A 15,680-nucleotide genomic window follows, 5' to 3' on the forward strand; every position below is an offset into this window, starting at 1 on the left:
CGCCTGGCGAAGCCTAGCAATGCTGTTGCTAACAACGCCATTGAAGCTAACTTAGCTACAGGACCTCGACAGAGCTATGCTAAAAACATTAGCTCTCCACCTACGCCAGCTCTCATCTGCTCACCACCACCCGTGCTCACCTGCGTTCCAGCGATCGACGGCGCGACGAAGGACTTCACCCAATCATCGATGCGGTCGGCGGCCCGGAGACGGAGGAAGTCAAGGTGAGGACAGTGACGCGGCGGCGGGCGTTGTAGCTTTCGACGACACTCCAGCCGCCATCAGAGTCGGCAAGAAACATATATTTCCCCAAAGTTACGTATGTGACATGGACATAGCGCCACTCACGTACGGGCAAGCGATCAAATGTTTGGAAGCCAAAGCTGTACTCATGGTAGCGCGTCTGCTATCCAACTCAAAGTCCTCCTGGTTGTGTTGCTGCAGCCAGCCGCTAACACACCGATCCCACCTACAGCTTTCTTCTTTGCAGTCTCCATTGTTAATTGAACAAATTGCAAAAGATTCACCATGTCCAGAATACTGTGGAATAATGTGGTGAAAACAGACGACTTAAGATGGCGACCGTGATATTCCAAAATGTCTCCTTCAACCCTTGACGTCACGCGCAAACGTCATCGTACCGAGACGTTTTCAGCCGGAAGTTTCCCGGGAAATTTAAAATTGCACTTTATAAGCTAACCCGGCCGTATTGGCATGTGTTGCAATGTTAAGATTTCATCATTGATACATAAACTATCAGACTGCGTGGTCGGTAGTAGTGGGTTTCAGTAGGCCTTTAATAAAGTGACGATGCAAACAGTTCTGCAGAAAAATACCTTTATTTTAGTATGGATATAGACTTTTATATAACAAGCTACATATTTAATGAAAGATAATTACTGTAATTTTACATGAATTTGAAAGTGATTCAAGAAAACAGAAAATGCTATGTATAATTAATTTGGTATTTTTCTGTAAAAAAAATAGAAATATACATAGTTTGTCATTACTGCCATATTACTTAAAATAACAGGCGGATTGTTTATTCTTTTCTTTCTTTCTTTAGTTTATTTCAAACATGAACACACTTACATCTTAATACGTCACACAATTTCATCATTTCATTTTACATCATGCCCGAAAAGGAGTAGGAAGAAGCAAAGCTTATTTAATCCTACCCCTTTCCCACTTCAAAGCATTTACAATGATATAGAATCATTTACTGACCTTTTTATATAATAAAATAACATCTATGAATTAGTATACACAACAGTTTTATAATATGTAATTAATTAATTCAGTCATTTTTAACATACTGAGATGAAGAATATCTTATTTTTAATAAGGTTAGAAGTATTTCTCATAATTCTTCTTCTTTGTACTTTGTAAGCACTATTATTTTGAACAACCTCTTAAACTGGATCATATCAGTACAATTTTTTAACTTATTTACTTAATCCATTCCATAATTTGATTCCACATACTGATATGCTAAAAGTTTTAAGTGTTGTACGTGCATATAAATGTTATAAATTATTTTTTCCTCTAAGGTTATATTTCTCCTCTTTAGTTGAGAAGAATTGTTGTACATTCTTTGGTAGCAGGTTATATATATTGCTTTGTACATCATTTTAGCTGTTTGCAATTTTACCAAATCACCAAACTTTAATATTTTTGACTTAATAAATAAAGGGTTTGTATGTTCTCTATATCCAACATTATGTATTATTCTAACTGATCTTTTTTGTAACACGGTTAGCGAATGTAGCGCACATTTGTAGTTATTTCCCCATATTTCTGCACAATAACTCAGATATGGTAACACTAGCGAGCAGTAGAGAATATGAAGTGATTTTTGGCCCAGGACGTGTTTTGTTTTATTCATTATTGAATTTTTTTTTGCCACCTTATGTTGTATGTTTTGTATATGAGATTTCCAGTTCATTTGATCATCTATTAATACTCCCCAAAATCTGGTTTCTTTTACCCTTTCGATGTCTACTCCGTCTATTTGTATTCGTGTACGATGCTCTTTTCTACTATTACCAAATAGCATTATTTTAGTTTTACAGAGATTCAAAGATAGTCTGTTTTTGTCAAACCATCTTTTTAATTTGTTCATTTCTTCTGTTATTATTTGTATTATCTTCTGTGTGTTCTCTCCTGAACAGTTTTATAAACTATTATAGAAAAAATAGAAACATTACAGTAGAAATTTAGAGTAAATTAACCATAAAAATATATATATATATATTTTTTTTTTACAGTGTACAGCTATCTATTGATCTGTCATACCTCCTGGTAGCCGGCAGAGGTCGACAGAGTGTTCCTGTTGAACTTTTTTTTTTGTACGAAAAAGAAGCATTTCAAAGAAAAAATTAAATGTCACAATGTTTACTTTACAGTGCTCTATATGAACACGACGTCATCCTTCCCACCGGTGAACAAAGTCAAGTAAGGTAATAAAAACAAGCGAATGTTGTATCCGTGGCGTCCCGGGGTGCGCTCGTTCACGTTGTCCTCTCCCCCCCCCCCTCCACGCACGTTCACGCGAACGAGTGCGTCACAAGCGCGCCACTTCAACACTGCGCCTCCTTTGCGTGGAAATCTGAGGACAGATGTTTCGATTTAAGGTGAGTTCGTTCGTCCAGCTAGCTCACACGACACTTTTCTCAAAGGGCAATTGTACGTGTAAAACGCACGCTGCTAACACGTAACGTGTTCGAGGCAAGACGTGGCTTCTTTGCTGGTTGTTTATGCGACTGGCGGCCTGTAAAGCAGCCCGCTTGCCTGACGTAATGACCCGCAGGAGGACCGCCGTGACGCGTCGTCTACCGGATCATATTTTCGACTACAGTTTATTTCCCCCACATGCTGTGATATTGTTTTGTGCGACGGTGTTCTGAAACTGTACAATGTTCGTTACTTTTGGGATTGAAGCCGTTTTGTGGTTTGTGATGTAAGATAACGTCAGGATTAGCATTGTTGCTAATGGGGTGTCCTGTTACCAACACTGTGGAGACACCAGGAGAATGTCTTGGTCATTTTTGATTGATTGATTGATTGATTGAGACTTTTATTAGTAGGTTGCACAGTGAAGTACATATTCCGTACAATTGACCACTAAATGGTAACACCCGAATAAGTTTTTCAACTTGTTTAAGTCGGGGTCCACTTAAATTGATTCATGATACAGATATATACTACCATATATACTATCATCATAATACAGTCATCACACAAGATAATCACATTGAATTATTTACATTATTTACAATCAGGGGTGTGGAGGGGGGGGGGGTAGGATATGGACAGCAAGTAGTGGACATATAGAGAGAAACAGAGATCAGAAGGCATAAGAAAAAGTATCTGCATTTGATTGTTTACATTTAATTATTAGCAATCCGGGGAGGGTGTTAGTTTAGGGTTGTAGTTGCCTGGAGGTGAACTTTTAGTGCGGTTTTGAAGGAGGATAGAGATGCCCTTTCTTTTATACCTGTTGGGAGCGCATTCCACATTGATGTGGCATAGAAAGAGAATGAGTTAAGACCTTTGTTAGTTCGGAATCTGGGTTTAACGTGGTTAGTGGAGCTCCCCCTGGTGTTGTGGTTATGGCGGTCATTTACGTTGAGGAAGTAGTTTGACATGTACTTCGGTATCAGGGAGGTGTAGTGGATTTTATAGACTAGGCTCAGTGCAAGTTGTTTAACTCTGTCCTCCACCTTGAGCCAGCCCACTTTAGAGAAGTGGGTAGGAGTGAGGTGGGATCTGGGGTGGAGGTCTAGAAAGAACCTGACTAGCTTGTTCTGAGATGTTTGGAGTTTAGATTTGAGGGTTTTGGAGGTGCTAGGGTACCAGGAGGTGCATGCGTAATCGAAAAAGGGTTGAACGAGAGTTCCCGCCAGAATCCTCAAGGTGCTTTTGTTGACCACCGAGGAGATTCTGTAGAGAAATCTCGTTTGTTGGTTAACCTTTCTGATTACCTTGGTTGCCATTTTATCACAGGAAAGGTTAGCCTCTAGAATGGAACCGAGGTAGGTGACCTCATCTTTCCTGGTGATAACAATGTCACCCACTTATATGGTGAAGTCATTGACTTTCTTAAGGTTGATGTGGGACCCAAACAGGATGGATTCTGTTTTACCCAAGTGTATGGATAGCTTGTTGTCAGCAAGCCAGGTGCAAGTTCTACAGAGCTCAGCACTGAGGATTTTCTCCACCTGTGACTTGTCCTTGCCGGATACCAGCAGGGCAGAGTCATCCGCAAACAAAAACAATTCACAGTCGCATGCCGATGACATGTCATTTATGTATATTAGGAACAGTAAAGGTCCCAATATACTGCCTTGGGGGACTCCACAGCTCACCGAGAGGGGGGGGTACACGGTGCCGTTCACCTCTACCACCTGCTCCCTCCTCTCCAAGTAAGATTGCATCCAGCTCCATGAGGTTTTGTTAAATCCGATTGCTCTGAGCTTATCCAACAGTATAGCGTGGTTAACGGTGTCAAAGGCCTTCTGAAGGTCCAGCATGACCATGCAGCAGTATTTGCCCACGTCCACCTCAGGGACGGCGTAGCGAAGTTGGTAGAGTGGCCGTGTCAGCAATCGGAGTGTTGCTGGTTACTGGGGTTCAATCCCCACCTTTGACCATCCTAGTCACGTCCGTTGTGTCCTTGGGCAAGACACTTCACCCTTGCTCCTGATGGCTGCTAGTTAGCGCCTTGCATGGCAGCTCCCGCCATCAGTGTGTGAATGTGTGTGTGAATGGGTGAATGTGGAAATACTGTCAAAGCGCTTTGAGTACCTTGAAGGTAGAAAAGCGCTATACAAGTATAACCCATTTATCATTTATTATTTATGTTTGATGTGGTCGGTCAGATAGAGAAGACATGTGTCAGTGGAGTGGTTAGTTCTGAAGCCGGATTGGAATTTGTACATTAGTTTATTAGTGGCAAGGTAACTATCGACCTGTTCATAAACTATTTTCTCCATTACTTTCGAAATGGAGCTGAGAATAGAAACAGGTCCGGTAGTTGCCAGGTTCCAATTTGCTTCCTTTTTTAAAGAGGGGAGTTACTCTTGCTATCTTAAAATCTTTTGGTACTTGGCCTTGTGTGATTGATAGGTTTATTATGTGCGTGATGATCAGGGCAATGATGGAGGCAGAGTCCCTGAGGAATCTGGAGGGAATATTATCAAGGCCGGTGGCCTTGTTAGGGTGGAGCGCGCTCAATTTTTTAAACACCTCATCAGCTGTGACCATTTCTAATTTGAAATCATCGTTGGATACTCCTAGCTTTCTGTAGAAGGCTTTAATGTGTTCTACACCAAAGCGACCAGAGTGGTGGGACAGCTTGTTGACAAGAGTTGCGGCTATGCTGGTGAAAAAGATGTTAAGTCTGCTAGCTACCTCCATTTTGTCTGTAATGAGGGAGTCACCCTCCTTGATGCTGATGTTGGTGAGTCTTGTTTTAAGTTTCTGGCTGCAACCAGGAAGCTGGTTGTTGACAATTTTCCAGAGCTCACGTGGCTTATTTGTGTTTTCCTCTATTTTGTCGTTTAATGTAATTTTTTTTAAGGATTTAGTCAGGTTGGTTGACTTATTTCTTAATTTATTGCATTGCTTTTTGAGAGTTGAAAGGAGTAATTTGAGGTTGATGTTATTGGGTTGTTTATCTACTTCTGTTTTACATTTTTGGTATTCAGAGTATTTTCTGTCTCTGTCTTTAATGGCAGCTAATAGGTCCGGATTCATCCATGGTTCCGAGCGGGCTTTGATCCTGACTGTTTTCACGGGAGCCATGTCATTTAGTATCTTTAGGAATGCCGTTTTGAAGCGATCCCAAGCAACATCGACCAGGTTGCTCGCGAGCACAGGGGACCAGTCCCACTCATCTAATTTTAAATTGAAATTGTCATTGGAGTATTTTTTGAGGGATCTGGATTGGGCTGTTATGTGGCCATTGGTTTTGGGTTTAGCTATTTTGCGGGTGCAGAAGGTTAGATAGTGGTCGCTAAGACCACAGATCATGACCTCACTATTTTTTATTTTAGGCCGGTCTGAAGTGAGAATGAGATCTATGGTTCATTGGGTGGAATCACACACCCTTGTAGGTAGCGCTATTAGCTGGGAAAGACCGTGCAGATTACAAAACTTGCTGAAGGATCTGAAGACAGGCGCATCATCCCCAGTTATAATTTTCTCCACGTTGTCTGTCCCTGCCAAGCATTCTTCCAAAGCCCCATAGAAATCACTCTGATTAGGGGGTCTATAAACAGTCCCTATTAGTACCGGCTTAGCGTTTTTAAATTTATTTCCGCCCACACAGATTCCAGGTCATTGTGGTTAAGATCAGTGCGAGTTATGTATTTTATATCTTGGTGAATATACATACAAACGCCCCCACCGTGTTTATTCCTATCCTTTCTGATAACCGAAAAGTTTTCTATTTCTATCTCTGAGTCAGAAATACTTTGATCAAATTTGGTTTCAGAGAAACACAAAATTTTTACCTTCGTGTTGAGGAACATTTCTCTGATTTGGTCGAGTTTGGCTCCAGAGAGGCTGTTCACATTAAGGTGGATGATGTGTAGTCCACTGGAACCAAAAAGAGCATCAGAGTCCGCTGTGTTGTGGTACTGACCAGAAAAGTTCTTGGTTGTTATTGCTGTTGAAGTTGAAGAAGAGAAGGGAGAGAGAGAGAGAGACATCTTCCTCCAGGTGAAGGGGGAGGGAGGGGGAGGGAGGGGGAGGGGCGGAGTTGGAGAGGGGGAGGCCAGGTAGGGTTGCTGGGGGTGGATTTCCTTTTGGCGGGCTTTTTTGAGGACAAAGAGAATAACGAAAATGTTTTTGTAAAGGCGCCTCTAAATCCAGTGTATGCCGCGTCCTCGACCGTCGTGGACCGGGGAGAGGCCGCGTGGACCCCCGCCATCTCGTGCAGTTCCCCGCCATCATCGATGACTGGTTCGCCGTCCACCGCCGCCGCTACGTCGTTCACCGCCGCTGAGTCGATGCCTTCTCCGATAACTGGGTCGTCCTCCACCGCCGCCGCCGAGCCTCCGACCGTGTCGATGAACGGGGCGAAGTCCTCCGCCGAGCCGCCGATTGCTGGAGCACAGGTGAGCTTGAGCTGAGATGAGCCGGTAGCCGAGTTAGCTTCGATGGCGACGCTAGCAGTAGCATTGCTAGTCTTCGCCAGTCGGGACAACATTAACCGTGTTGTTGCAGGTCCAGGGTTGAGTTCAGTGTCTCCTGATAGTAGAAGTAATAGTAGTATTATTGACTTTCTGTCTATCCTTCCAGTCAGGGGCATGTTCCCTTTGCCTCGATGGCCAGCCAAGCACGATGCTAACACATTCGCTCCAAAGCCAAGGTGCTTTGCTGATGTATTGTCGTGGAGATAAAAGTCACTGTGTATGTCCATTTCGCGTTCTTGACTCTCATTGTCAAGAGGGTAAAGTATCCAGGAGGTTTAAAATATAAATCCGTGATCCACAGTAGAAAAACGAGGAAATGTGGGATAATCCGAGCAGTTGTTTGAATTCCCGATCGGGAGCGAAAGAGAGTGCGACCGCTCATCTCGGCGTCCAAATGCAACCAACCTCATTCACTATTGGCTTCATTTATTTGCCAGCTTTGTCGCCAAGACATTTCATACTGTGTAATACATTTAAAATTAGCGTTTTCCACATGTTCAGTCAATGTAATGTCACCTATAGTTACTCGAATAATAACACCCAAAACCAGTGAAGGTGGCACGTTGTGTAAATGGTAAATAAAAACAAATTACAATGATTTGCAAATCCTTTTCAACTTATATTCAATTGAATAGACTGCAAAGACAAGATATTTAATGTTCGAACTCCATCCATCCATCCATCTTCTTTCGCTTATCCGAGGTCGGGTCGCGGGTCCCCAGCCACTTCGTCCAGCTCCTCCCGGGGGGATCCCGAGGCGTTCCCAGGCCAGCCGGGAGAGATAGTCTTCCCAACGTGTCCTGGGTCTTCCCCCGTGGTCTCTTACCGGTCGGACGTGCCCGAAACATCTCCCTAGGGAGGCATTCGGGTGGCATCCTGACCAGATGCCCGAACCCCCTCATCTGGCTCCTCTCGATGTGGAGGAGCAGCGGCTTTACTTTGAGCTCCCGCCGGATGACAGAGCTTCTCACCCTATCTCTAAGGGAGAGACCCGCCACCCGGCGGAGGAAACTCATTTCGGCCGCTTGTACCCGTGATCTTGTCCTTTCGGTCATAACCCAAATCTCATGACCATAGGTGAGGATGGGAACGTAGATTGACTGGTAAATTGAGAGCTTTGCCTTCCGGCTCAGCTCCTTCTTCACCACAACGGATCGATACAGCGTCCGCATTACTGAAGACGCCGCACCGATCCGCCTGTCGATCTCACGATCCACTCTTCCCTCACTCGTGAACAAGACTCCGAGGTACTTGAACTCCTCCACTTGGGGCAGACTCTCCTCCGCAACCCGGAGATGGCACTCCACCCTTTTCCGGGCGAGAACCATGGACTCGGATTTGGAGGTGCTGATTCCCACCCCAGTCGCTTCACACTCGACTGCGAACCGATCTAGTAATGTTCGAACTGAGAAATGTAATTTTTTTTTTGCAAATAATCATCCATCTATCCGTTTTCTACCGCTTGTCCCTTTCGGGGGCGCAGGGGGGTGCTGGAGCCTATCTCAGGTGCACAGGGGCGTAAGGCGGCGTACACCCTGGACAAGTCGCCACCTCATCACAGGGCCAACATTGATAGACAGACAACATTCACACTCACATTCACACACTAGGGCCAATTTAGTATTGCCAATCAACCTATCCCCAGGTGCATGTCTTTGGAGGTGGGAGGAAGCCGGAGTACTTGGAGGGAACCCACGCAGTCATGGGGAGAACATGCAAACTCCACACAGAAAGATGCCGAGCCCGGGATTGAACCCAGGGCTACTCAAGACCTTCGTATTGTGAGGCACATGCACTAACCCCTGTGGCACAGGCAGCGACACATTGCAAAAAAGTTGGCACAGGGGCATTTTTACCACTGTGTTACATGGCCTTTCCTTTTAACAACACTCTGTAAACGTTTTGGAACAATTTTTGAAGCTTATCAGGTGGAATTATTTCTCATTCTTGCTTGATGTACAGCTTAAGTCGTTCAATAGTCTCTGTTGTGGTATTTTAGGCTTCATAATGCGCCACACATTTTCAATGGGAGACTGGTCTGGACTACAGGCAGGCCAGTCTAGTACCCACACTCTTTTACTATGAAGCCACACTGTTGTAACATATGGCTTGGCATTGTCTTGCTGAAATAACGTTGCTTGGATGGCAACATATGTTGCTCCAAAACCTGTATGTACCTTTCAGCATTAATGGTGCCTTCACAGATGTGTAAGTTACCCATGTCTTGGGCACTAATACACCCCCATACCATCACAGATGCTGGCTTTTCAACTTTGCGCCTATAACAGTCCGGATGGTTCTTTTTCTCTTTGGTCCGGAGGACACGACGTCCACAGTTTGCAAAAAACAATTTGAAATGTGGACTCGTCAGACCACAGAACACTTTTCCACTTTGCATCAGTCCATCTTAGATGATCTAATATTTGTTTTCAGTTCAGTTTTCACTTCGAACGTTAAGTATCTTGTCTTTGCTGTGTATTCAGTTGAATATAGGTTGAAAAGGATTTGCAAATCAATGTATTGTGTTTTTATTTACGATTTACACAACGTGCCAACTTCACTGGTTTGGGGTTTGTACACAAATTGTTGGTAACAGTGTGTGTAGTCAGTGATACACATTGTTTTTCATACCGGACTTTTTTTAAAACAACCTCATTTGGCAGTTTGACCTCTGTACTTGTTAGTCGTACTTTAAGTTTAATTTGATGCTACTACTACTACTACTACTACTACAAGTATTTGGAGGATGCCATGTAAATTGACCTGCACTTAACCAGGACCTCAATTGGAATTATATTGAATACACTGCAAAGACAAGATATTTAATGTTCGAACTGAGAAACCTAATTTTCGATAGCAAATAATCATTAACTTAGAATTTAATGGCAGCAACACATTGCAAAAAAGTTGGCACAGGGGTATTTTTACCACTGTGTTACATGGCCTTTCCTTTGAACAACACTCAGTAAACTGAGGAGAACAATTTTTGAAGCTTTTCAGGTGGAATTCTTTCCCATTCTTGCTTGATGTACAGCTTAAGTTGTTCCAACAGTCCGGGGTCTCTGTTGTGGTATTTTAGGCTTCATATTGCGCCACACATTTTCAATGGGAGACAGGTCTGGACTACAGGCAGGCCAGTCTAGTACCCGCACTCTTTTACTATGAAGCCACGCTGTTGTAACACATGGCTTGGCATTGGCTTGCTGAAATAAGCAGGGGCGTCCATGATGACGTTCCTTGGATGGCAACATATGTTGCTCCAAAACCTGTATGTACCTTTCAGCATTAATGGTGCCTTCACAGATATGTAAGTTACCCATGTCTTGGGCACTAATACACCCCCATACAATCACATATCCTGGCTTTTTTACTTTGCGCCCATAACAGTCCGGATGGATCTTTTTCTCTTTGGTCCGGAGGACACAACGTCTACAGTTTCCAAAAAACATTTGAAATGTGGACTCGTTAGACCTAATATTTGCAAAAAATAACGAAAAGTTTTCAGTTTGAATGTTAAGTATCTTGTCTTTGCAGTGTATTCAATTGAATATAGGTTGAAAAGGATTTGTAAATCAATGTATTCTGTTTTTATTTACGATTTACTCAACGTGCCAACTTCACTGTTTCGGGGTTTGTATATAAATTGTTGGTAACAGTGTGTGTAGTCAGTGTTACACATTATTTTTCATACCGGACTTTTTTAAAACAATCTCATTTGACAGTTTGACCTCTGTACTTGTTAGTTGTACTTTAAAGTTTAATTTGATGCTACTACTGCTACTTCCACTACTACAAGTATTTGGAAGATGCCATGTCAATTGACCTGCACTTAACCAGGACCTCAGTTGGAATTATATCAGTGACCACATTTTTACAGCAATATGCTCATATTAACACTATTATTTAGGGGTGTAACAATTTGATTTGATTCAGAATTTGTGGTTGCCAATAGAATTCAGGGAAAATATTATTTTTTTAGAACAATATGATCCGGAACGATTCAGTGAGTTGAAACTGATTCAGTAATTTTAGCAAAAAAAAACAACCAGTTTGACTGTGAAATAAATAGTGGATACTCAACACTGCAGGTGAATTTTCCTGTGTTCTTATTTCTTGTAAGGGAATTGGGTATAAATGAATTATGGATACAAACAAGCAAGTAAACAACAGTTAATGGCCAATGCATCACATTAATTTGAAAAAGTGCAACCAACACTTTAGTTTTAATTAATAAATAATATTAGTAGTACCGTACTTTCCGGACCATCTCGCACCGGATTATAAGGCGCACTGCTTAAGAGCGGGTCTAGTCAGGTCTATTTTCATACAAAAGGGGCACCGGATTATAGGGTGCATTAAAGGTGTCATATTTGTATTTTTTTTTCTAAATTGAAAACACTTGTGGTCTACATAACATGTAATAGTGGTTCTTTGGTCAAAATGTTGCATAGATTATGTTTTACAGATCATCTTAAAGCCGCTTTCTGACAGTCGCTTCAGGATGCGCCGTTTTGTGGGCGGTCTTATTTGCGTGGCTCACCTTCGGCAGCGTCTTCTCCCCGTCATCTTTGTTGTAGCGGTGTAGCGTGCAAGGACGGGAGTGGAAGAAGTGTCAAAAGATGGAGCTAACTGTTTTAATGACATTCAGACTTTACTTAAATCAATAACGGAGCAGCATCTCCTCAATCGTGGATCACTAGTGCAATAACAACGCCGGGAATGTGTCTCGTGAAAAAAACGTCCAACCGGAACTCTCTAATAACTAAAGTTTCTTGGGTGAATAATGTAAACTCACTACAGCGGTATGTTTTAGCGCTTTCATGGTGAGTTTACTGACATATATAAGTAAGAACTTTACACTACTTTATATTAGAAATGGCAACAGCGGAGGATGTATGTCCCATAACAAGAAGATAAAGAAAAAGAAGAAGCCTATCGACTATGGCGTCGGCACGGACTACAGAGGCGGATTCATGCAGATCCCAAATACAGATCAGCAGGTACCAGGAAGTAAGAAAAGTTGCTTTTGCATTATATTGCGAAACAAAACGCCAGATAATGTCTTATCTTATACACACACCATAATAATATTCATATGTTGAAGCACAGTACAATCCATCAAGCAGTGCGGCGTCATTGCTTACCAAAGTCGTATTAAAACCTTTTGATAGATTTTTGAGCGCCGTGTGTAATGTTCTATATTTTCAATGGAACATATAACATTTTGGTGTTGTTTACTTGAGTCATATTGCATTCTACACGTATCTCTTATGTGTCACTGCCATCTACTGGTCACACTTATCATTTCACCATGTACCAAATAAAATAGCTCCGAGGTCGGTAAGCACAACCAAAATTATTCCGTACATTAGACGCACCGGGTTATAAGGCGCACCGTCGAGTTTTGAGAAAATAAAAGGATTTCAAGTGCGCCTTATAGTCTGAAAAACACGGTACATTGAATTTATAAGCGCCTTTCAAAAAAGCCAAGGACACGTTACAGTATACAGATAAAATAATAAAAAAATAATGATAAAAACAACAAAGGATACAATCAACATGTACAGATAAAATGTTTAAAAGAAAACGATAAAACAACGGATAAAATCAACATGGTAACAGTGTAGAGGCAGTTACAGTGAGTAAGCAATGTTAAACGGGTGGGTTTTGAGTCTTGATTTGAATGTATGAAGGGAGTCAATATTGCGGATGTCAGATGGGAGAAAGTTCCAGATTTTGGGAGCAGAGTGACTGAAAGCTCTGCTCCACATGGTGATGAGGCGGGTTGATGGCTCCGCAAGGTGTATGTAAAAGGAGGATCTGAGGGAGCTTGCTGGAGTAACGGTCAGACAAATAAGTAGGGGTGAAGTTGTGGCTGGCCTTATAGGTATATTGAAGGATTTTGTATGTAATTATTTGCCTGACCGGGAAACAGTGAATTATTTGTAGGATGGGATTGCTAATAATCAAATGTAAACAATCAAATGCAGATACTTTTTCTTATGCCTTCTGATCTCTCTCTCTCTCTCTCTCTCTCTCTCTCTCTATGTCCACTACTTGCTGTCCATATCCTACTCCCCCCCTCCCCCCCTCCACACCCCTGATTGTAAATAATGTAAATAATTCAATGTGATTATCTTGTGTGATGACTGTATTATGATGATAGTATATATCAGTATCTGAATCAATTTAAGTGGACCCCGACTTAAACAAGTTGAAAAACTTATTCGGGTGTTACCATTTAGTGGTCAATTGTACGAAATATGTACTTCACTGTGCAACCTACTAATACAAGTCTCAATCAATCAATGTGATGGGACAAAATGAGGGGATTTGGGTTATGATCTGGCAGCAGAGTTATGGACCAGTTGGGGCTTGTGGAGGGACTTCTAGGGGAGGCCAAAGAGAAGGGAGTTACAATAATTGATGACCAGACTGTGATCAAGGATGGCGGCATCATGGACAGTAATAGAGGGGCGGAGCCGGTTAATATTACAGAAGTGGCTGCAGAGCCAGTGATGTTATTGATGTGAGATGGAATGACCGTGTGTTAATCAAGATGACAGCCAGACTCTTAACCTAACGGGAGGGGATCACTGTGGAGTTGTTGATGGTTAGGGTGAAACTTTTGACCTTGGAAAGTGTGGATTTTGTACCAATAAGAATTACTTTGGTTTTATCACCACACCCCTTGTGTGGTGTTCGGGTCTGTAGGACCCATTTTCATTTTTTATTAAAAGAAAAATTATACAATTAATTAATTTTTCAAACTGAGACTCACTGACTTTGGCTCATTTTCTGTGAAGAACATACTGTATATCAGAATACATAATTACCGTATTTTCCGCACCATAAGCCGCACCTAAAAACCACAATTTTTGTCAAAAGCAGACAGTGCGGCTAATAACCCGGTGCGCCTTATATATGGATTAATATTCATATTTATTTTTATAAGGTTTAGGTCTCGCAACTACGGTAAACAGTCGCCATCTTTTTTCCCCGTAAAAGAGGAAGCGCTTCTTCTTCTACGGTAAGCAACCGCCCCCATAGAAGAGGAAGCGCTTCTTCTTCTACTGTAAGCAACCGCCAAGGTGAGCACCCGCCCCCGTAGAAGAAGAAGCTCGCGGATATTTAATTTCATTTGTTTTTCTGTAAAGACAACAAAATGTCTCCTACTAAGAGACACGCGTACAAGGTTCCACTGACTTTTGATATTCATGTGAACCGCACTGTGGATACAACGGGAGCACGTACGGTGAATATTCGCACCACAGGGAATGAGAAGTCGTCCTACTGTGGTTCTAGCTTGCCATGCTAACGGCCAGAAACTTCCACCCACGGTGATATTCAAAAGGAAGACCTTGCCAAAAGAGAACTTTCCAGCCGGCGTCATCATAAAAGCTAACTCGAAGGGATGGATGGATGAAGAAAAGATGAGCGAGTGGTTGATAGACGTTTACGCGAAGACACCGGGTGACTTTTTTCACGCAGCGCCGTTCCTGTTGATCTACGACTGCATGCGCGTCCACATCACAGATGGTGTCAAAAAACAAGTGAAGCACACCGAAGAAGAAGAATTCGAGGGATTTGTAGATGAGTAATAACTTCAGAAAGTGAGCTTTAAATGTTTATTTTGTGTGTTGCGTGACACTAACGTATGAGCAACGTTGAGTTATTGATGTTGCTATTGCTCTGCACTATTTTGAGTGTTACTATTTTTGTGATTGCACATTTGCACATTACATTTTGGGAGTGAACAGAGTTGTTAGAACGCTGGTTTGTAATATATTATTAAAGTTTGACTGACCTATCTGACTGTTTTGTTGACATTCCCTTTAGCGTAGCGTAGGTGCGGCTAATAGCACGGGGCGGCTAATAGGTAAACAAAGTTTTGAAATATGCCGTTCATTAAACGTGCGGCTAATAACACGGGGGGCGCCTTATGGTGCGGAAAATACGGTAATCACCACACACCATATACCCCTCTACACATTTCTATTACATATAAGATGTCCGGGTCCACTGCTAATAGAAGTGTGGAAATTGATGTTCTGTGTACCACACACACACACACACACACACACACACACACACACACACACACACACACACACACACACACACACACACACACACACACACACACACACACACACACACACACACACACACACAGCAGGCCTAGACATGAGGAGGACAGAGTGTAGGTACACAGAACATCAGAGGGTCAAATGTGCGAGAAAATGAGAGCAGACAGTGTTGTCAAACAATGTTGCAACCTTGTGTGGGAACCGCAGGTGCAGAAACACAAAAGAAGAATCCCTGCGGGATGCAGAAACTGGCAGAGAAATTTTCCGTGCAACGTTCATATTGTTGTTCAGGCATGTGATTTTTCCGTCTAAAGTCGGAATTCCGTCTTTTTTAATCTCGGGGAAAAAAAAAATTATCTTCCGTTTTCCGTTTTTTTTTCCGACCCTAAAT

At 42.4% G+C, this 15,680-nt stretch overlaps 1 protein-coding gene across 3 annotated transcripts in view; it reads left to right on the forward strand.

Moving 5' to 3' along the window:
* The first annotated feature begins 2,429 nt into the window (after window positions 1-2,429).
* Window positions 2,430-15,680, forward strand: part of patl1 (PAT1 homolog 1, processing body mRNA decay factor) — a 66,718-nt gene continuing 53,467 nt past the window's right edge. Inside the window, exons 1-2 of one of the 3 annotated variants that reach the window (XM_062027151.1) lie at window positions 2,430-2,459; window positions 2,541-2,633. In XM_062027151.1, the coding sequence (XP_061883135.1) occupies window positions 2,619-2,633 (15 nt within the window). In that variant the 5' untranslated portion in view covers window positions 2,430-2,459; window positions 2,541-2,618. Of the gene's footprint in view, window positions 2,460-2,494; window positions 2,634-6,768; window positions 7,122-15,680 lie in introns of those variants that run through there. The other 2 variants (XM_062027152.1, XM_062027150.1) reach the window with 2 other exon arrangements.

The sequence above is a fragment of the Entelurus aequoreus genome, linkage group LG18, assembly GCF_033978785.1.
Source record: "Entelurus aequoreus isolate RoL-2023_Sb linkage group LG18, RoL_Eaeq_v1.1, whole genome shotgun sequence".
Classification (NCBI taxonomy): Eukaryota; Metazoa; Chordata; class Actinopteri; order Syngnathiformes; family Syngnathidae; genus Entelurus; species Entelurus aequoreus.